This window comes from Camponotus floridanus, unplaced genomic scaffold (assembly GCF_003227725.1).
Source record: "Camponotus floridanus strain SB8 unplaced genomic scaffold, Cflo_v7.5 scaffold79, whole genome shotgun sequence".
NCBI classification, from domain to species: domain Eukaryota; kingdom Metazoa; phylum Arthropoda; class Insecta; order Hymenoptera; family Formicidae; genus Camponotus; species Camponotus floridanus.
The window spans coordinates 706,688-730,149 of NW_020229848.1; the positions used below are offsets into that span (position 1 = coordinate 706,688).

The window sequence follows — 23,462 nt, forward strand, 5'->3', positions numbered from 1 at the left end:
TAAGAATTCCTATAAATTAAATTCAATAAATTTTAAAATATTATAGCGTGTGATAAATATTATTAAACTAATCATATATTAATTAATCATATATTAATTATTAACCAGAAAATTTGGTAAATTTAATAGGAAGAAATTAATCAGATTCATCTGGTAACTCCTACAAGAATTCTGGTTCATCCATTTTCCAACAAACACACTGCTTGAATCTACCAGAATTCTAATTAATGCAACCAGATTTTTTTTTTATTGCACACAATATTTCAGAGAAGAGTCTATTAATGTCCTTAAATCACACCTCAGCAAACTCCAAGTAACATTTATATAATTGTTCTAATTGTAATTTCTCACTCAACAATATAACTGTTACATAACTGTTATGTAACTGGTACATTACTGTTATTAACATATAACAGTTATATTCTTGAGTGGGAAATTATAATCAACAGTTACATAACTCTTATTTGGTGTTTGCTGTGATTTAAGAACATTAATAGACTCTTCTCTAGAAATATTGTGTGGAATATTGCAACGCGTAAATTTCCCAGAATGTACATGAATTTCTTATAAGGCCGCATCGATTGAGAAAAGAATTCCTAGTAATCCCTTCTCTTAGATAGACGACGACCAGTGAAGATGACTAAGCTAAAGACTGTTAAAATCTTATTCTTAGATTATTGAAGAAGAGAGGAGGTGGTGAGAAGGGGAGAGTACACAAAATAAACACGACAACTTTCATTAAGTTCTTTTTTTTTTTGAGTGGATGAGGTTACACGATAGACGATGATTATCGATGAGGAGACAAGCTGCGAACTGCTACACAAACTTTCACACGGGCTTCACTGAGGTCGACGGCTACCGATCCGATGATTTTTTCAGTCAGTAGGTAATATGGTATCCATGCTGCTCGATCGAGTAACTCGACGGGACCTCGGCGATCGGTGCGGAATAAGTGTAAGCATACGGTGATACCTAAATAAATAAAAGATAAACAATAATAAAGAAAAGACGAAAAAAAAAATGTATATAAAATGAGGAATGGTCGGTTTCGATTTTTCAAGAGATCGATTTTATCGTAATGATGAAACAGAAGCCCAACAACAAACATTTACAGAAAAAGGGGTGCGGAATTAAAATATTTCAAATGTGCATAAATTATCTGGAATTTTAAGCGCGGGTGTAATTTTTGAATGCAAATTTCCCGAGCGTTCGATTTTTTTTAAATCGAAGAGCTACCTATAAAACCACCTCTCTCACGAGTGGTTTTGTGTCGCTATGAAAAATTAAACATTTTTTACCCCCCGTAAATTGATTTTTAAATATTTAACGGGATGCAATGCGGTGGGAATTTGCACTCCAACTTTCCGCGCGATACCCACCTGCGATAAAACGGGCGCGGCGTACGCGATCCGGGAGATCGGTGCAATGACAGGTGCGGCGATCGGCGCAACGGCGAGTGGCGCGAGTTTGGCGGTCGATGCCGGGGTTTTCAGCTCGGAGACAAGGGTGAGCGGTTTCGGGGCTGGCGCGGACCAGGCCAGGCCGAGAATACCAACGACGAGGATCTGCAAATGATAGCGCAAGTATAGTGCTTCATGCGAGGGAGAATTCTCCTCTATTTAAATTGGAAAACTTTGGCACGTCGACAAATTTAAGTAAACTGTTGAATCGCGCGAAACAAATGAGTCCACGTGACGCGAACGTCGTCCCCTGAAATCTTAACCTTTTGCGTCATGGTGACCCTTTTCTTTATAGTTTTTCAATCTTTCCATTGTTTTTTTTTCATAAATATCGGGGTTTTTGTTTCTACTCTCTAAAAAGTCCTTCGAACATCAATAAGTGTAAAAGGAAATATGAAAACATTAATTGTTAATTGTAAAAATACGATATATAAAAACAAAATTAGTACTTTTTCACGGAGAAACGCATTTTCCACTAATCTATTGAGAAATTCAAAAGGCAATTTTTTTATGAACTTGATACACTTTAAAGTATTTTTTCAGAATTTTTTCCGCCATGTTATTATTACGTTTTCATTTTGTTATTAATTCTGTATAAAAAATACAATATTTTCTAAATCCAAACTAACAATTGTATTTTATTAAAACTTTCTCTCTGAGGGTTTTTGGATCATAGAACCTAAACTAAAGGAAAAAATTATAATTTTTAAAATTTATAATTTTCTGTCATATTGCATCCGCCAGCTTGAATTTTTTGAAATCGAAAATTCGAATTCGGAGACCAAAAGATCCTTACAAAACGAATTTCCAAAAATTCTGGATGTAAGAAAAAACATATGACTGAAGGTCAACAGAGAGCAAACCAGCGCATGCGCGCGCGTGATGAACGCACTTCCGGTAAACGAATTCATATTCAAGCAGAGTTAAATATGTAAAGTTTTAATACATAAAGTTTCTCACTATAATTTTTTAAATTAAAAATCGCGAAATTGATCATGGACCGGATCTACTTACGAATCGCAACATGATGAACTTTGAACGAGGATTCTGCGTGGATGTACTCGGGAGCGGGATACTCTGCGTCAATGCACTCCGGCCTCCGTCTCCTCGTACTTATAGAGGTCTCGGGGGATACCGTAAAAAGTAGACTCGTCCGGTACTACAAAAGTTTCTAACTGCCGTACCGCCGCATTCCTCCCTGGTTTCAGGGACGGACGAGACAGGGATTGCAGTGACGCATCCTGACGCTGCAATATATATTGACTCTGTCTATATTATACGTAGTCCTGAATTTGGTACATTTCGCGATTACACGTATAGTTAGATAAAAAATTGAGAATCTAGAATTAATTGCTACCGATTGGAATCATAAAAATATCTCTTTCTCTCTCTTCCAACATTTTTATAAATCCAAATTATTGTTTTGTAATAAGTGCCAATAGAGAAAATATATATTATTGATAAATTTGTTTATCGATAATGCAGAAGTACCTTTAAACATCTCATAAATATAGAAAAAGGACATTGAAGATCTATATTATACGTAGTCCTGAATTTGGTACATTTCGCGATTACACGTATAGTTGGATAAAAAATTGAGAATCTAGAATTAATTGCTACCGATTGGAATCATAAAAACATCTCTTTCTCTCTCTCCCAACATTTTTATAAATCCAAATGATTGTTTTGTAATAATTGCCAATAGAGAAAATATATATTATTGATAAATTTGTCTATTATTAATACACGAGTACCTTTAAACATCTCATAAATGTAGAAAAAGGACATTGAAAATCTATATTATACTCCTGAATTTGGTATATTTCACGATTACACGTATAGTTAAATAAAAAAATTGAGAATCTAGAATTAATTGCTACTAATTGGAAGCATAAAAACATCTCTTTCTCTCTCTCCCAACATTTTTATAAATCCAAATTATTGTTTTGTAATAATTCCTAATAAAGAAAATATATATTATTGATAAATTTATCTATTGATAATACACGAGTACCTTTAAACATCTCATAAATGTAGAAAAGGACATTGAAGATCTATATTATATGTACTCCTGAATTTGGTACATTTCGCGATTACACGTATAGTTGGATAAAAAATTGAGAATCTAGAATTAATTGCTACCGATTGGAATCATAAAAATATCTCTTTCTCTCTCTTCCAACATTTTTATAAATCCAAATGATTGTTTTGTAATAATTGCCAATAAAGAAAATATATATTATTGATAAATTTGTCTATCGATAATGCACGAGTACCTTTAAACATCTCATAAATATAGAAAAAGGACATTGAAGATCTATATTATATGTACTCCTGAATTTGGTACATTTCGCGATTACACGTATAGTTGGATAAAAAATTGAGAATCTAGAATTAATTGCTACCGATTGGAATCATAAAAATATCTCTTTCTCTCTCTCCCAACATTTTTATAAATCCAAATTATTGTTTTGTAATAATTGCTAATAAAGAAAATATATATTATTGATAAATTTATCTATTGATAATACACGAGTACCTTTAAACATCTCATCAAATGTAGAAAAAGGACATTGAAAATCTATATTATACTCCTGAATTTGGTATATTTCACGATTACACGTATAGTTAAATAAAAAAATTGAGAATCCAGAATTAATTGCTACCGATTGGAATTATAAAAATATTTCTTTCTCTCTCTCCCAACATTTTTATAAATTCCAATTATTTTGTAATAATTGCTACTAGAGAAAATATATATTATTGATAAATTTGTTTATCGATAATGCAGGAGTACCTTTAAACATCTCATAAATATAGAAAAAGGACATTAAAGATCTATATTATACGTACTCTTGAATTTGATACATTTTTGATACATTTTTGATACATTTTTTATACATTTCGCGATTACACGTATAGTTAGATAAAAAAATGAGAATCTAGAATTAATTGCTACCGATTGTAATCATAAAAACATCTCTTTCTCTCTCTCCCAACATTTTTATAAATCCAAATTATTGTTTTGTAATAATTGCCAATAGAGAAAATATATATTATTGATAAATTTGTCTATCGATAATGCAGGAGTACCCTTAAAGCCATCTCATAAATATAGAAAAAGGACATTGAAGATCTGTAGTTAACTCTCCTCTTAACGAAAATTAAAGTGCAGATTTTCTTGGCATTACGTTCCGCCGAAGATATATGGCGGATAAAACGTACAACGGCGATACAGTACATCGATAAGAATAATGCTTCGTCCCAAGAAACGTTTCTTCCATTACCTCTTCCATTTCTATTTCTTTCTACTTCGGGAAACAATCCCGGCGCGAGAGAGAGCCCTTCGACTTCGCATTTTTCAATTATCGATCCACCGCGGTCCCTCGGACGCGGCACGTACGTCCTCGCTATAATTCTCCCGCGTTGGTATTTTCTTTGGCGGGATATACATACGTATACCACGTTCACTCGGCGGTTTGTGTAGACCGGGTGTGATTTAAAGAAAGGGAGACGCGAGAAGAGGTTCCGTAGCGCGATCCGGCTACGTAGACCAGGGATACCGAGGTCATTAGCAATACTCGCGGTTCATTCACCCGGGACCTTGAGGATCCAAGCGTCGTGTATACACGTCGTGCTTCGAGGCAATCGCGCACCGTAATTTATATCGAGGCACGAAGATCAATATTGCGCCGCCGAAACGTGACACAAACACGTTGGCCGGATACCGTGCACATTTGTGTCCAATTATGCGCCATTGATTTCAAAAATATCGAGGAAATATCAGGCGCATAATATAAAACGCAGCTACAATAATACCAAATAAATAACGAAAATAAATAATAAAAGTACGGAGTAAATAATTGAATGCGATTCAAAATGGTTCGGATGATTGGGCAGGGATTTTTGTTAGGTTAGGCTAAATGACTTGGATGTGGCATCTCCTCATTTCTCTGCTTGTATCAAATGTACACAGTCTAGACGTAAAAATGCACGATAATTTATTAAAAAATTCGCATCGAGTCGTATATATATTCAATGGAGTATCTTTTACATAAATTTTAACAAACGTGCCTACCAGCCTCTTTCCCAGGCCAAAGACTGCCGGTTTCGACCCGTTTGTCTAATCACATGGTATATTTCGCGAACATATCTGTACTCGAGACAATTTTTAAAAATAATTTGCGAGAATAATCTCACCAGGAAAATGATTTTCCAGATACTGATTTTTTGATTTTTTTGAATGTCAAAGGCTGATGCTAAAGCTATGATCCTTTTCTAAAGAGCGCGACAAAAGAACTGACAAATCATGCTTTAAATTTATAGAGCTTATTTCTATTTTCCCCATTAATAACAAATAATAAAAAATATAATTTAATATCCACTTTTCAATAAAATATTTTCAAATCAAATCGTAAATATTTGTTTCAATAAATTTCTATCATAATAAATATATTAAAAGAACTCTAAGAAAAAGGTGCCATATATAAATTTAATCGCGCGCTCTTTAGAATTACCGATCTTTGACGCTTTGGATGGATTATGCGACGTGTTGAATGCTATGTCCATAACTGGATACCGTCTTCTCGGCGATCAGCTGATGAGGAAACGTCGAGTAATAGAGAGTAGGCGCCGCTAATCCGCGAGCAGCGATCGCGGGTATCGCGATGTGCGATTCGAGGGCTGCCAGGGGTTTCGCTGCGACTGCGACCAGCGGATGCGCGTTGTGGATTATGTGGTGTCCGTGGGCCTCGACCGTCTTCTCGGCGACCAGAGACGCCTTCGCCAACGGCTGCGCGATCTCGGCGACCGGTTCTTGTACGACTGCCACGTCCGTTGCGTATCTCAGCAGGATGGGCGATGCCGATGCGTGCACCACGTTGTTGCCGTGGGACTCGACGACCTTTTCGGAAACGAGCTTGCCCACGACAGGCGCGACGATGGTTCCACATTGCACCGTGGCGATGCCCGCCAGCATGGAAATAAGCATCTGCGAAAGAGAATGTTTTACCGGGGATACAGAAAAGCTGGGAATATTAAAATATCTCCGCAACGTCGACCTTTTCCAATTATTTTTATATTATTAGCGAGTCGAGAAATGATTTAAAGGATGCTCAGAATAATACTTGCTAGCTCGAAAATGGAGATTGAGATTAATTGATGAATGTTTCTATCTTTATAAGAAACACATCAATTTTTTATCGCCTCCTGTAATTTTTTAATCATCTCCTCGTCTCTCTCTTGACAATTGTGGATCGTTTCACAATTCAAGCTTAAGAAACACTAGTCTTACCAGCCTAAACATGACGACGGATTTTCACTGCTTTTGGATCAGAACCTGGGACTGATCTGCACGCACGCGGATCTACGCGTGCTTATATAGGAGAGAACTTCCGTGATCTTCGAGAGATCTTCAAGGTCTGCTCCTGCGAGTCTATAGTTTCACGCGTTGAGGAATATTCAATGCAATACAGGTATTCACGTTCTTGTCTAAAAATATGTAAAATGTGTTTTTATAAAACATATTTCTTATTCGAGTAAAATATTAAAGAATCCGAAGAAAAATCTCTGAAATATATCTCTTTGAATTCTGAAAACTGCATTTTACAAGAATCTTTTAATTTAATCTTTTAATTTCTCTCGTCCTGAAAATGAAAATGAAAATCATAATTGAAACATAATTAATTATGATTAACAATTAAAAATAACAATTAAATTGAAAATAACTCAATATTTAAAAAATAATATTAAAAGAAATAATAATATTAAAAAATAATTCTATTAATATAATTCTACAAATAATATTAAAAATTCAATATTAAAAAATAATTCTATTAATATAATTCTAAAAATAATATTAAAAACTCAATATTAAAAAATAATTCTGTTAACATAATTCTAAAAATGATAATATTGAAAATTCAATATTAAAAAATAATTCTATTAATATAATTCCAAAAATAATATTAAAAACTTAATATTAAAAAATAATTCTATTAACATAATTCTAAAAATGATAATATTAAAAATTCAATATTAAAAAATAATTCTATTAATATAATCCTAAAAATGATAATATTAAAAATTCAATATTAAAAAATAATTCTATTAATATAATTCTAAAAATAATATTAAAAACTCAATATTAAAAAATAATTCTATTAACATAATTCTAAAAATGATAATATTGAAAATTCAATATTAAAAAATAATTCTATTAATGTAATTCTAAAAATAATATTAAAAACTCAATATTAAAAAATAATTCTATTAACATAATTCTAAAAATGATAATATTGAAAATTCAATATTAAAAAATAATTCTATTAACATAAGTCTAAAAATAATATTAAAAATTTAATATTAAAAAATAATTTTATTAATATAATTCTAAATATAATATTAAAAACTCAATATTAAAAAATAATTCTATATATTAACATAATTCTAAAAATAATATTAAAAATTCAATATTAAAAAATAATTCTATTAATATAATTCTAAAAGTAGTAATATTAAAAACTCAATATTAAAAAATAATTCTATATATTAACATAATTCTAAAAATAATATTAAAAATTCAATATTAAAAAATAATTCTATTAATATAATTCTAAAAATAATATTAAAAAGAATATATATATATATATATATATATATATATATATATATATAAAACATTGAAACTATGAAACAGATTAGCAATGTATTACGAAAATCGAGATAAGGCTGAAAGTTATACCGATTACACTCTTGCCGCTTGTTGGTTCTGAAAGCGTTAAGCTTTTTGTCATTGCTATGAGTTTGCAGGGTACTACGCTTGACAGTCGAACAAAGGAGCTACCTTTACGCGATCTCGAGACTTTACTTTTACTCTTCACTCCTCGGTAACAATAAGCACTTACGCCATAGAAACAAAAAAAGAGTAGTACTTCTCAGAGGGACGCATAAAAAGCGCCCGAGCGTAAAATTAAGGCCGAAAACGGGTTTAATCTTGACAATCTCATTTATCCGTTTCTACTGTATGGCATTAACAATGGTAAATCTGACAAAGAATAATATTGTAACTAAAATGAAAATAATATCACGCGCAACGAAAATAATAACAATAATTTCAAAAGTGATAACAATAAAATTAATCGAGTTATTTTTCAAAAATTATCAAAAAATAATTTTAAAAAATAGCTATAGGTTCTTATTAATTCTATGAGGATAAAGTAAAAGATATGTAAGTTTTGGGAGAATTTTTTTTTAAATATCTATTTTGTCTCTTTATTTCGACCGATATTTACTAAGATATTTAATATTTTTCAATATACAAGATTATATGTATTTATTAAAAAATATAAGCATATTTCTTAACATAAATTTTGAATGTACGAAAGGTGTTTTCAGAGCATGTTAATATAACATATGTATAGATGTATCTAACTTTTCTTCTCAAACGTAGATGCGATATTGAATAAATCGCCTCTGTTCTCTTTCTCTCTCTCTCTCTCTCCCTCTCTTCTTACCTTTTTCTCTCTTCTCTTTTTTTGGAAGGGAAACTTTTTTAAACATCTCTTAAAGAATTTAGCAAGTTAGTTTCGTGAAAAGTGCACAGGCGGGTTTATATGTTTCCTGCAAATATATTCAATACGTGACCCGATGGCGCGCGGCAAAGTTTCGCTCGCGATTGTCGAGTGAGAAGGGGATGCAACGGAACTAAAGCCGAAACTCAAACAACCGTTGATCGCCAAGTCGGTAAACACTTTTCATCGAGTCGTTCCAAATCCTATTTTGAGAAAAGCCTCACGTAAACGAATAGGTAGGTAGATGGACGTACTACGCGAACGTGGCCCGGCGGATAGTGTGTATCCAAATAGAAAAATAAAAAGAGAACTATAAGAACGAGATCACCCCGTGATCACGACGCTCCGGGGTTTGTCCATCGCTCGTGCGAGTAAAAAGTTCGAACTCTTCGGTCAAGCGAAGGAGAAGGAAGAATCCGCGATCCTCGAGAAGGTCGAATGGTACGTGATAAGAGGAATTAATCCCTTAAGCACTGCGCGCATGAGAACACTGAGAAAAATCGTTTGATTGTACAAGACGTATATGATTGAAGGCATTTTGGTTAAATCAAACATGAATTTCTAGTTATCATGATGACTCGATTTTTTATAACTAGAACGTTTAATAGATTTTACTATAAGGATTTGATTAGTATTTTCTGATTGGATCTATAAAATTTCTTGTTACATTAATTTTTTTGCTTGCCGCGGCGAGCCACTTTTAACTTAACTCGTATTCAATATTTGCCGTGAAATGTATATGAACAACTAGTATTAACGTTAAATCCAAAATATATTTTTTTTCTCTTACGAGTAGTAGTGCTAGAAAGAGAACGCTAGCTCTCTGATTGCGTATCTTTCAGCTGTATTCTCTTCTTGCATCACTGTTTATCAGTTTTTAACAAACTGAATTTAAAATAATTTATTCAATAATCTAGATTGAATTTATCCAATTAATCTTGTTGAAATTCAGAATATTAAACTGACTTTTGAGATTAAATAGAAAAAATTTTAGACGACTTGGTGCTGGTGAGTTTAGTATTATTAACCAAAAAATTTGGTAAATTTAACAGGAAGAAATTAATCAGATTCATCTGGTAATTCCTACAAGAATTCTGATCCATTTTCCAACAGACATACTGGTTGAATCTACCAGAATTCTAATTAATGCAACCAGATTTTTTCTCAGTGCGCGAATTAAAAAATTCAGAATTGATAAATTCAAATTTTTGTAATTTAAATTTATTAGAAAAATAATTTATCACGATATGAAAAAAAAATTTGTAAGAAACTAGCATTTAAAGATTAGAAAATAATCGCAAAATTTATATCCTCAAAGTATTTTCATTGATAAATTTAAAATACTTTATATTAAAATTAAGTATATTATTACACATATTATTAAGAATTCCTATAAATTAAATTCAATAAATTTTAAAATATTAAAGTGTGTGATAAATATTATTAAACTAATCATATATTAATTAATCATATATTAATTATTAACCAGAAAATTTGGTAAATTTAACAGGAAGAAATGAAGCAGATGGTAATTCCTACAAGAATTCTGGTTCGTCCATTTTTTAACAAACATACTGGTTGAATCTACCAGAATTCTAGTTAATGCAACCAGATTTTTTCTCAGTGCGCGAATTAAAAAATTCAGAATTGATAAATTCAAATTTTTTAAATTTAAATTTATTAGAAAAATAATTTATCACGATATGAAAAAGAATTTTGTAAGAAACTAGCAGTTAGAGATTAGAAAATAATCGCAAAATGTATATTCTCAAAGTATTTTCATTGATAAATTTAAAATACTTTATATTTTAAAATTAAGTATATTAAAATTAAGTATATTATTACACATACTATTAAGAATTCCTATAAATTAAATTCAATAAATTTTAAAATATTAAAGTGTGTGATAAATATTATTAAACTAATCATATATTAATTAATCATATATTAATTATTAACCAGAAAATTTGGTAAATTTAACAGGAAGAAATTAATTAGATTCATCTGGTAATTCCTACAAGAATTCTGGTTCGTCCATTTTCCAACAGACATACTGGTTGAATCTACCAGAATTCTAATTAATGCAACCAGATTTTTTCTCAGCGAACGAAATAGATATAGAATGTCATAATCGTCAGAAGGAATTGTTCCACAAATACACATATTCTTATATTATTAGTGACTTCTTGAAAATTTGCTAATATTTATCAATTGTAAGATTAAAGCAAGTCTCTTGGAGATTGCAAGCTAAAAAACCTCAAAAATATATTACAAATTTTGATTTTATATATTTCCCAATTGAAGGAATTGTGAGGAATAAAATAAACATAGGGCACATTTACAAAGGCAAAAATGGCAAAAATTTTATTGATTGATCATAGCGATCGGTCGTTTGATCGTGCAGACTGGCTGGTACAAGATTAATCTGATGGATCTGATCAATGATGAATCAATGTTGGATGTTCGGTCAGCTGTCCATTTCGACGAAATCATCATCGTCACGCTGCAGGTGGACGACGAGGATGCTGTTTCGCTGGTCATCGTCAGAGAGACGGGCGGAAACTGGCTAGAGATGACATCCCTCAGTGAATGGCGACGACGGGAGCGTGGGCGGCGTAGGCCACTGGCGCAGCGTGAGCGAAGACCGGCGCGGCGGCAACGACCGGGGCGGCCTTGAGGATCGGCGCGGCGGCAACGACAGGGGCTGCCACGAGCGGACTCTTGACGGACACCTTGTAGGTATTGGCGTAGCTGGTGGCGACCGGGACGGTGTGGGCGACCGCTAGCGCGGGTGCCGCGGCGACGACCGGCGCCGCGTGAAGAGCGGGCGCGGCCAGGTAGCCGGGTTCAGGTGCGGCCGCGGCGCAGGCCAGCAGAGCGAAGAGAGCGACGAACTTGTACATGGTCGTTGCGGATTCAAGTGCTTCGTACTTCGGAGCGGAGTGCTGAAGAGCGAATGATGCCTGGACACGGGTCTAGGACCCCTTATATCCGCCGGGACTGACCTCTCCCACTTTGCCTCTTGGCGGCACCTGGTCCCAGCGGCGGTTCCTGTTACCCGCTCGCATCGTGCTTCCCTGATGCTTGTTTTTTGCCGCCGGCCGGAGGAGCACTGCCAAGGACTGCCAATCGTTCGCGGCCTCTACGCGGGCCCTTCACCGTACGACGTAGCCTCGTAGGAGACGTAGTCGCCGATCATCGTTTTGTCTCTTGGAGAAGGTCGCGCGAGGCGCTCGGGAGGGTGGCCGTGATTATCGATGACCTTATCTTTAGGCTTTTTTGGCTTGCACGGTCGCATACACTGATGCTTGAACGAAGGTTCAATGACATAGCCTCGACTATCGATCACCAGATTCTCCATCATGGTACATGCGGAATAGTCGTACATAATTATGAAGCGATTTATTACATGTACATATTAGCTTTCGAGTCGATTGACGGGCCCAAAATGCGAGCTCGAATTGCCTCGAGCGACTATCACGGTTAGCTTGTCACTTCCTCGATTAATTCTTCAAATGTGACATTGATAGTCGTCCAATCGATAGTATCAATTAGAGGAAACTTTGAGTAGTCAATTTTGTCATGGAATTTTGTTTTGAATTATTGCTAATAATTTATCATCTTTAGAATTTATGTGTGTGTGTGTGTATGTTGGTTAAAGGTATTGGAGCGATTAAAATATATATGTTAGCCATCAAACTGGAAATCTCGAATAAAAATTAATACGTTCGCGCAAATTCTGCTTTCAGGTTTAACCTAACTTTGATCATGTAGCAACGTTTCTCTTCCTCTTTGTATTTTACCCCATTTTAATACTTGTGAATTACAACGATTTACGAGCTGGGTCGCCTTGCTGGAGGATTTTTCTCTCGGTGGTGAACAGTTTTATTCTACGCGACGTATGTTATTTTAATAAACATGTATATTTATACGATGTAACAACTTCTTTCTCAAAGTTTTTTTACTTGAAGCTTTTTTAACTGAAAAATTTTTTCGAAATTCTACGATATATTCGTTATATCTATTCAAGAATAATCCATAAAGATTCAAAAGAAATTAAATTTTCTCGATTAAAATATTATTTTTCCCTTTCTTCTTTCTCTTTTGAAAAATATTTATATAAAATTTGTATTTTTATATTTAATTTATTTTATATTTAAGTATATATTTATATGAATGAATTATTATCTCTCTTTCTTTTCTTGAAATTTTCTACAAATTCCTCCTTTATAAATAACTTAAAAATTTGTCTTTATCTCTCTCTTGATACGTACTTCCTTGTATTTTTATATTTAAATTATTTTACACTTAAGTATATTTATATGAATGCATTATTATCTCCCTTTCTTTTCTTGAAATTTTCTACAAATTCTTCCTTTATAAATAACTTTAAAAATTTGTCTTTGTTTCTCTCTTGATATATACTTCCTTGTACTTTTATATTTAATGTATTTTATATTTAAGTATATATTTATATGAATGGATTGTTATTTCCCTTTCTTTTCTTGAAATTTTCTACAAAATTTCTCCTTTATAAGTAACTTTAAAAATTTGTCTTTGTTTCCCTTTTGATACGTACTTCCTCATATTTTTATATTTAATTTATTTTATATTTAAGTATATATATATATGAATGGATTATTATCTTTTTTTCTTTTCTTGAAATTTTCTACAAAATTTCTCCTTTATAAATAACTTTAAAAATTTGTCTTTGTTTCTCTTTTGATACGTACTTCCTCGTATTTTTATATTTAATTTATTTTATATTTAAGTATATATATATATATATATATATATATATATATATATATATGAATGGATTATTATCTTTTTTTCTTTTCTTGAAATTTTCTACAAAATTTCTCCTTTATAAATAACTTTAAAAATTTGTTTTTGTTTCTCTCTTGATACGTATTTCCTTGTATTTTTATATTTAATTTATTTTATATTTAAGTATATATTATATTTATATGAATGGATTATAATTTCTCTTTCTTTTCTTGAAATTTTCTCTAAAATTCCTCCTTTATAAATAACTTTAAAAATTTGTCTTTGTTTCTCTCTTGGTACATACTTCCTTGTATTTTTATATTTAATTTATTTTATATTTAAGTATATATATATATGAATGGATTATTATCTTTTTTTCTTTTCTTGAAATTTTCTACAAAATTTCTCCTTTATAAATAATTTTAAAAATTTGTTTTTGTTTCTCTCTTGATACGTACTTCCTTGTATTTTTATATTTAATTTATTTTATATTTAAGTATATATTATATTTATATGAATGGATTATTATTTCTCTTTCTTTTCTTGAAATTTTCTCTAAAATTCCTCCTTTATAAATAATTTTAAAAATTTGTCTTTGTTTCTCTCTTGGTACATACTTCCTTGTATTTTTATATTTAATGTATTTTATATTTAAGTATATATTTATATGAATGGATTATTAGCTCTCTTTCTTTTCTTGAAATTTTCTCTAAAATTTCTGCTTTATAAGTAACTTTAAAAATTTATCTTTTCTCTCTTGATACGTATTTTCTTGTATTTTTATATTTAATTTATTTTATATTTAAATATATATTTATATGAATGGATTATTATTTCTCTTTCTTTTCTTGAAATTTTCTCTAAAATTTCTGCTTTATAAGTAACTTTAAAAATTTATCTTTTCTCTCTTGATACGTACTTCCTTGTATTTTTATATTTAAATTATTTTACATTTAAGCATATATTTATATGAATGGATTGTTATTTCTCTTTCTTTTCTTGAAATTTTCTACAAAATTCCTTCTTTATAAATAACTTTAAAAATTTGTCTTTGTTTCTCTCTTGATACGTACTTCCTTGTATTTTTATATTTAATTTATTTTATATTTAAGTATATATTTATATGAATGGATTATTATCTCTCTTTTTTTCTTGAAATTTTCTACAAAATTTCTCCTTTATAAATAACTTTAAAAATTTGTCTTTGTTTCTCTCTTGATACGTACTTCCTTGTATTTTTATATTTAATTTATTTTATATTTAAGTATATATTTATATGAATGTATTATTATCTCTCTTTCTTTTCTTGAAATTTTCTCTGAAATTTCTCCTTTATAAATAACTTTAAAAATTTGTCTTTGTTTCTCTCTTAATACGTACTTCCCGTGATAAATGATCCAATAACGCAGATCGAACGGCTGTTACGCCTACGTACGTTACGACGATGGAACAGGTCGCGAACCAGAATCGCGGGGGAAACAGATCGGGGGGGAGGCATTGTGACACAAGTCGCGAAAGTAGATGCTCGACTTGCACAATTTCGTGCAACGCACTTCGCATACGACACGACAGCGTGTAATATTGCGAGCGTGTGCGTGTTTGTCCTTCCCTCCGCTTGTGCGTTACGCAGATTGTCGTCGTCTTTGCGCAATCACGCACGGCAATGACAATGCGTGACAGCTTGCACCGACGAAAATCGCAGCAACTCCCGCTGGGACAGCCGCCTAGACGTACGGTAACATCACCTATCGACCGCTTCTCTACGCAATCGCGTGTGTGCGTGGCATAAAATATTATATGTCATTACACAAGATGCATTCTGTCTCGCTATCTCTTTCTCTTTCTATTCTTTTGTCGGTCTACATTGATAAATTACGACATATGTCAGTCTGATGTATTAAAATTTCACAACGTTGTGTCCCGTAATACGAAATCTATAATGTACAGTTCTATATATTTATTCATTTACATATATATTTTATTAAATTAATGAATTAGTAATTTAATTCCTCGATCGAGCATTATATAATTATTTACATCTGGCGAAGCATTGTTGCAAACATCAATTCTACATAGTAGATTATTTTCCCATTAGAGAGTAGATACATATAATATGTATTGCTTCAAGCGCAATATTGTTGAAAGGGATTTCGATTTGATAATCGAAAATTATCCGATTATCCAATCTATCCATCATCAGAACCGTGACATCGAACCATGCCCTCCTCCTCCCCCACCCTCCACTATTGTCCGTCTTCCGAAGCGGTCTAAGTCTCTCGAAATTGGGCGAAATTTCGCCGAATCCGGAAGACCTTGGCCCCCGAGCGCAGTCACTCTTGAAACGATAGGGAACCTGTTCTTTTCTCGCGTAAGGGGGATTCGGTGGTATAAAAAAGTGCCCGAGAAGCGGACCCCGGTATCAGAAGTTGAGTAGTTCGCGCGAGGCCCGTATCTTTCTTGAGAAAAAAAAAATCCTCCTCGAAGCCATGTTCAAGCTCGTCGTAATCTTCGCCGTCGCCGCCGTCTGCGCCGTCTCGGCGGCACCGGCCCCCGGCCTCCTGGCGTCCGCACCGGTGATCGCCGCCGCCCCCGCCCTCGCATACTCGGCGCATCCCGCACCCATCGTGCACGCGGCCCCGGTCGCCTACGCCGCTCACGCAGCATCCCCGATCGCCTACGCCACCCACGCAGCAGCCCCGATCGCCTACGCCGCCCACGCAGCAGCCCCGATCGCCTACGCCACGCACGCAGCAGCCCCGTTCGCTTACGCCGCACCTGCTGTCAGCTACATTCACTGAGGATCGGATACTTCCTCCGAAATCATTTCCCGGGACCAATTTTCCACCCCGCGGAACCCAATGACGTTTCGCGTCCATTGCGAGCGGCGTCGTCTCTGGAGGCTTTTTAGAGAATTATAATTTTGATAATGCGTACAATCGATAATATACAGTCACACATACACACACACACACATATACAGTTCTATATATGTACAGAGAAATAATAATAAATTAATATTTCAAATTGCACACAGTTTTCTATTTATTGTACATGTCTACGTTTGCGTTACCGAATTATTATCGATGATAACGGGCATTGACGCGTTGGAAACGAGATACGCGTTTCATGTAAACGGAAAGTAATCCTCTTACAGTACTTAGGCCTCAAAGGGAATTTTAATGCCAGCCTACGCCGAAACGCTCGAATTACGTGCAAAGCCAAATGCGCTCGTACATAAGTCAGAAGGCCTGTCGTTTTACGTAATTTAATTTTCATTTTTGAAATTCGCAATTTCACCAGGCCGTGCAGCGGCCTGATTCAACGTGCAGATCCAAACAAAGATTTTTCAAATATTCTCGTGAAATATCGCGATAAATCTCGATATGTTTTATCCAGTTTTAATAGAGATTTATTATCCCCAATTTTTCAACGCTAAAAAATATTTGCTCGTTGCACCTCTCTTGAGGTAATTCCGAAAAAAGCGTTACAAAGTGCACGGTTCAATATACTACATAACGTAAACATAAACACAACATATATTCTATATACAAGGAAATTATATTCTATAACGATATATTTTACATAAATAGAAATTATTCGCACAAAGATGCATAGTATATGGGGTGGTTTGAAAAGTCCGTGCAAAAATAGAAACTACTTAACCTTAACTTACCTAACCTAAAACTACTTAATTTTTCGGGATAAACCTTTTTTATTTTTCAATGTAGTCTCCTTTTAGACTTGTACACTTCGTCCAACGCTACTCCAGTTTGTTAAATCCCTTTCGAATAATAAGATTGGTTCAAAAGGCATTCGTTTCCGCAATCATCTCCTCGTTTGAATAAAATCTCCTTCCCACCAGCCATTTCTTCATATTGAGGAACAAGTGATAATCCGAGGGAGCCAAATCTGGAGAATACGAGGGATGCGGAACGAGTTGGAACCTTAACTCCATCAATTTCGCGGCGAAATTCTCTTTCATCCATTTTTTGGAAATCCCTCGACTTCCTCGACTCAAACAAACGCCAAACACAGAGAAATAGGCCGGTATTCATAGTCCGATCTTATATTTAAGATTGTCTTAAGTCTGGTCCAAGGTTGACTTAAGACCTCATTCAACCAATCAAATAGCTGCGTAGCACTTCAAGCTCGAACTTAAGACGATCTCAAATATAAGATCGAACTATGAATACCGGCCATAGACCGATCTGGCTGAAACTTGGTATGTGTTCTTCCAAGAGATGCTGCTAACTGAAAATAACCTCGATACACCCCAGTGTTGCCACCTCTCTGACTTTGCGCGGACTTTTCAAACCACCCTCGTACATTTTTTTCGTTTAGAGATTTCCAACTTAAGCTGGGTTTTTCACTTGCCTCTCAACGCTCATTTTTCATCAAAAGATATCACGTGATGAAAAAAATGACGAATTGGTATCCTTATTTTCAGTCACTTGATGAGAAATAAGCTTTAGAAATAAGCCTTTAGAAATAAGCTGGAAAATGAGCGACAATCCTGTTGCACGTAACAAAAGCATGCGTATTCAATGAAGCTTACTTGTATGATTATTAATAGACACGTGATTTACTGGCAAGTATAGATACCACGTGTTCGCGAGGCCTCGCGATGAACTCGCGACACTTCTCGTTGTAGAAAGTTGCGTGACCTTCCCCGCGCGAATAAATCGCGCAACTCTTTCATACAAGCAACGCCCATCGCTCATCGTAGGGACGTCACTCAAAATCTCTTACGTCGCGATTCTGAAATAAACACGGCCGTGGCAGTTTGTTATTACGCAACGCCAGCGCGAGGGCTCTTATTACAAGCTGTAAGCTCCGAGCGGCGCGTTAATTGACAGTACGTCCATATCACACGCACGCAATAGAATTGATACGTGACGTTACCGTGCATTTGCATTTGCTTTACAATGGAAAGTATATATGATGCGTTCGTTACAATGCATTACAATGCGATACCGATGAAACGATTACGTTTGATGTTACGCTGTTGAATGGACTTTAACGCTTTTCCATAAAAATTCGCGTCGATATAAATCTTGAAACGCATCTATAATTAAAGTAGAGAATTATATGTTGCAATGAAAGGACTTTGCTTTTTCTTACGTCATCTTTCGTGGCAATGTAGTTAAAAAATATTTAGGTTACATTCCGATGACCTTGGCAACAGAATGTAAAAGTACATTCCAATAGTATTTTTAGCGAGATTATGGGAAAAATAGTTGAAAGATTCTACAGCCAGGAGATATTATTAATAAACAATATTAACGTCAATATAATAAATATATAATTTCATGACACCATATATATAGACGACATTTTCGTTTGACATTTTTACCATTCTTATATTGAAATCAGTTACTGGAACGATGATTGACTTTTATATTATTGATATTTTTTACGATTTTAAAAATAGATGACTTGAAGACAGATGTCCAGGCACGTATTTTTGTTCCTGAACTAAATTTTACTTGTAAATCAGAATAGGTTTAAGTAGATTATACCTTCCGAAAGTGGAGCTCTCTCATAGAGAGCGCAACTCACTATAGAATTTTTTAAAATATTTTCTCCATATTCTCCATTAAAAATACTATCGGAATTTACTTTTATACTATATTAGCAGCAAAGTGTGTTATGGGAACCATGCCAATATTTAAACTCAATATCAATATTCGAAAGCTTTTCTTTAATTGTGCTGTTTTTTGTATTCTTTGTGATAATATTTAAGGATGTTTTGTACCTATTTTCAAAATATTGAGAATTTAATGAAAATTGTACAGAATGTTCTTACATATGTTTAGAATCTTCAGTACAATTTTTAAATCGATTCACTAAAGCGTTCACAAGTTATAAGAATTTTAATTTGCACCAAATTAAGGATGTATTGGACGGACCGTCTGTCTCAAAAGTTAATCCAAAGTATCAAAAAATTAAAGTTGGGCAGAATACGAATTTTAATTGATCAAAAATTTTTTAAAAATCACGAAATCATACTTCAAAGTATTTTTTAATATAAATAGGTCTTAATTTCCAAGAAAATGTTGCCACGTTTTATCATCAATATTGCGTCAAACCGATAATCACAGTTATTTTTTAATAATAATTTCAAAACGAGCAAGTAAATCGTTTTAAAACTTTGTGGGAACATTTTTACATGTATGAAGAATATAATATTACAAAATGAAATTTTATCATTGTTTTTTTATAGTTTGTGAATAATTTATTACTTGTTTCTTGAACGTTTACATAAGATCCTATGTTAAAATCAAAATTCAAAAATTAATAACTTTTAAAGGAGCAAGTAAAAAAATTTGAAATAATTCATGACCATTTAGAATGTTATTAAGAATGTTAAATTAAAAATTCACGGCGATCTCATTGATTGTAATATATCTTCAATACATCCTTAACATGTGTTTTATGGGGAAACGTATAATCACGTCGATTCAAATGACAAAAACACATGGAAATAATATTCAGACTTTATTTAAAATTTGCAAAAGTTTAGATATACAGAGGAAATATTTGGTCAAATAATATTATACAAGTACTAACTGGTTAAAAAGATATTAAATATAATTTAATGAAGTTAGCCATCTGTCACAAGGTGAAATTCTCTGCCAAAAGTTAATCATTTCGTTTAACAAAATTCGGAATATTTCAATAAAAATGCAATAAATATTAAAAAATACATATCTGCACTGTAGCTAAGATCAAATTATAATGTTCCACACAATTTCTCATACTCAAAATACACCAAAAGAAGGTATTCGTCAATATTGATTTTCAGCTACTTTTTGCTGGGATTGTACATACAAAACATCTTTAACTATTACCCCTATTTTTCAATAAAATAATTAATATTATAATTAATAAAATAATTAATTTAATTTAATTAAATTTAAGACTTCTTTGAAAGTAGTCTTTAATTTTTGAAATATATGGAAAAATGATTTGAGGATTATTGAGTTTCAGCTACTTTTTGCTGGGATTGTACATACAAAACATCTTTAAATATTACCCCTATTTTTTAATAAAATAATTAATATTATAATTAATAAAATAATTAATTCAATTAATTAAATTTAAGACTTCTTTGAAAGTAGTCTTCAATTTTCGAAATATACGGCGATCTCATTGATTGTAATATATCTCCAATACATCCTTAAAATGTGTTTTATAGGGAAACGTATAACGTCGATTCAAATGACAAAAACACATGGAAATAATATTCAAACTTTATTTAAAATTTGCAAAAGTTTAGATACAGAGGAAATATTTGGTGAAATAATATTATACAAGTACTAACTGATTAAAAAGATATTAAATATAATTCAATGAAGTTAGCCATGTGTCTGTCACAAGGCGAAATTCTCTGCGAAAAGTTAATCATTTCGATTAACAAAATTCGGAATATTTCAATAAAAACGCAATAAATATTAAAAAATACTCTGCACTGTAGCTACATCAAATTTTAATATTCCGCACAATTTCTTACTTAAAATACACCAAAAGAGGATATTCGTCAATATTGATTTTCAGCTACTTTTTGCTGGGATTGTACATACGAAACATCCTTAACTTACAATCTCCTACATATTTAATTAAGATTGATTAGAGTATTGTGACAAGTGGGAAGTCTCGCGAAAAAATTTCTAGCCGACTTTATTCCGAGCACCAATTTCGGAAAATGGAGCGCGGTCGCGATCACGTTCCACACTTTTCCACGGTCGCTATGAGGAAATCCATTTTCGTTTTTCCGGTGCGTTATATCTGAAGGACGGACGTCGCTCGTATAAACTCGCATTTCTCGAGCTCTCTCAGCTCCTTGTCGATTCACGAAAACGAGTCGCCGGTATGGGCGGAGTCGACGACGAGTGAGACGACGGCCCTGCTCCGATAAATCTGGAGCACGATCGCGTGCAACGATAAGTGAGAGAGTAAATAAATGAATAAGCAAGACTGTCCGCGGCCAGGACCCTTGACGTTGTAATATTTCACAAATTTCGCCACCGTGCTCGGCGATGACGAGGAATGAAAGAGAAGCGCGAGTATGTAATACATGTAAATTGTACGCGACTATCGAATGCCCTTTTTACGATGAATTTTAATGGTCAATTTAAAGTCCATTTTTCTCGAAAGATTTCGAGAGGCTAAACATTTTTTAATAATTAGCGAAAATAAGGCTCTTTTCAAAACCCTAATTGTAAGCTTCGGGAGAGCTAATAATAGATAACCAAATTATGCTTTTTGATTAATTTCAGATGAATTCTATTTTAACAGATTTTTTTTTAAAGATTTTTTTTACGATGAATTTTAACGGTCAATTTAAAGTCCATTTTTCTCGAAAGATTTCGAGAGGCTAACAATTTTTTAATAATTAGCGAAAATAAGGCTCTTTTTAAACTAATTGTAAGCTTCGGGAGAGCTAATAATAGACAACCAAATTATGCTTTTTGATTAATTTCAGGTGGATTCTACTTTAACAGATTTTTTTTAAAGATGTTAAATAATAAAAATTTAAATAAAGTTTCTAATTAAGAGGAGTTTTAATCTTAATTTTTTATTTTAATCTTAATAAACATTTAACATTTTTTAAAACAGAAACATTTTGCTTCTAATTAAATTAAACTGAAAAAAATGTGTTGGTTTTGAAGCATCCTGTATTCGCCAGGACACTGCCGGCGTAAATTAAATTTGTGTGAAACGAGAACGCATAATTCGCCGAGTGTCTCCTTTATCGATCTACCTTGGACAGAGATGTTGACTTTAAAGAAGTCGAATCGTTTTGCAAACAGTTAGTGCGCGTGTCTTGTCACGTACATCAAGTTAATCGCCCGGCCTTGCCTTTATTAAGACTAAAAATGTTATCTTTGGAGATCTTTGTATCTAAATATATTCGCACATAATTAAATGTTATTTTAATCAACTTTAATATTCGATTAAATGCGTTATGATCGATTCAAATATTTATATTTATATTTTAACTCTCTATAACTATTATTTAATATTGTCAATTATTTATTTTATTATTTTATTATTAATATTTTTTCATTATTATATTATTAGTTATTTTATTATTATTATATTATTTTATTATTTAATATTGTTAATTATTATATATCAAGCTATTGATGATTATTAAATATTTAGGAATAAAAAGTTATAAAAATTCAAGAGAGACTATTTAAGAATCTTTTAGCCCTTTCCATAAAATATCCAAATATTAATACACGGGGTCAAATATCGCAAGGATAAGACGCAATGAGGCGAATACGTGTTACATAAAACGTGCGTTATTACATAAAATTGAGAAATTAAAGTTACGCCAAAGTAAAAGGACCAAAACGATCATCGATCGGGATAAACAAAATTCGCGGTTGCCTCGCCTTAGCCTTGATCTACTCTTAAGCCTCGCTTCTTCTTTGCACATGCTGCTCTACACGCTCCTCCTTCTCACCTTGCGCAATCTCGTACGTTCCGCTGGATGAACGAATGAATGGTCTAAGACGGAATGTATAAAAGCCTCTAACAAGCGCGTCTTCGGTCAGACGTGACGGGTCTTTGCGGGTGTAAGACCACGATATTGATCAGTACTGGCAACCTGGGTTGCTGAAATCGCAGCAACCGCGAAACTTATACGCTC

General features: G+C 33.0%; 4 protein-coding genes across 4 annotated transcripts; 1 reads left to right on the top strand and 3 right to left on the bottom strand.

Annotated features, from left to right (window-relative positions):
- Positions 1–762: 762 nt before the first annotated feature.
- Positions 763–2,615, bottom strand: LOC105258938. Its single transcript, XM_011270528.3, has 3 exons — positions 2,475–2,615; positions 1,380–1,565; positions 763–972 (listed from the first exon to the last, which is right to left on the bottom strand). The coding sequence occupies exons 1-3, from the start codon at positions 2,484–2,486 to the stop codon at positions 880–882; spliced, it is 291 nt and encodes a 96-aa protein (XP_011268830.1). The 5' UTR covers positions 2,487–2,615; the 3' UTR covers positions 763–879.
- A 3,013-nt stretch (positions 2,616–5,628) lies between these two features.
- Positions 5,629–6,810, bottom strand: LOC105258929. The gene is made up of 2 exons (XM_011270518.3): positions 6,754–6,810; positions 5,629–6,450 (listed from the first exon to the last, which is right to left on the bottom strand). Exons 1-2 carry the CDS (start codon positions 6,763–6,765, stop codon positions 6,001–6,003), a joined length of 462 nt encoding a protein of 153 aa, XP_011268820.1. The 5' UTR covers positions 6,766–6,810; the 3' UTR covers positions 5,629–6,000.
- Positions 6,811–11,368: 4,558 nt separating this feature from the next.
- Positions 11,369–12,002, bottom strand: LOC105258920 (cuticle protein 38). The gene has a single exon (XM_011270506.3). It carries the CDS (start codon positions 11,932–11,934, stop codon positions 11,614–11,616), a length of 321 nt encoding a protein of 106 aa, XP_011268808.1. The 5' UTR covers positions 11,935–12,002; the 3' UTR covers positions 11,369–11,613.
- A 4,285-nt stretch (positions 12,003–16,287) lies between these two features.
- LOC105258911 (cuticle protein 16.5) lies at positions 16,288–16,599 on the top strand. Its single transcript, XM_011270496.3, has one exon. The coding sequence runs from the start codon at positions 16,288–16,290 to the stop codon at positions 16,597–16,599; it is 312 nt and encodes a 103-aa protein (XP_011268798.2).
- Positions 16,600–23,462: the final 6,863 nt, after the last annotated feature.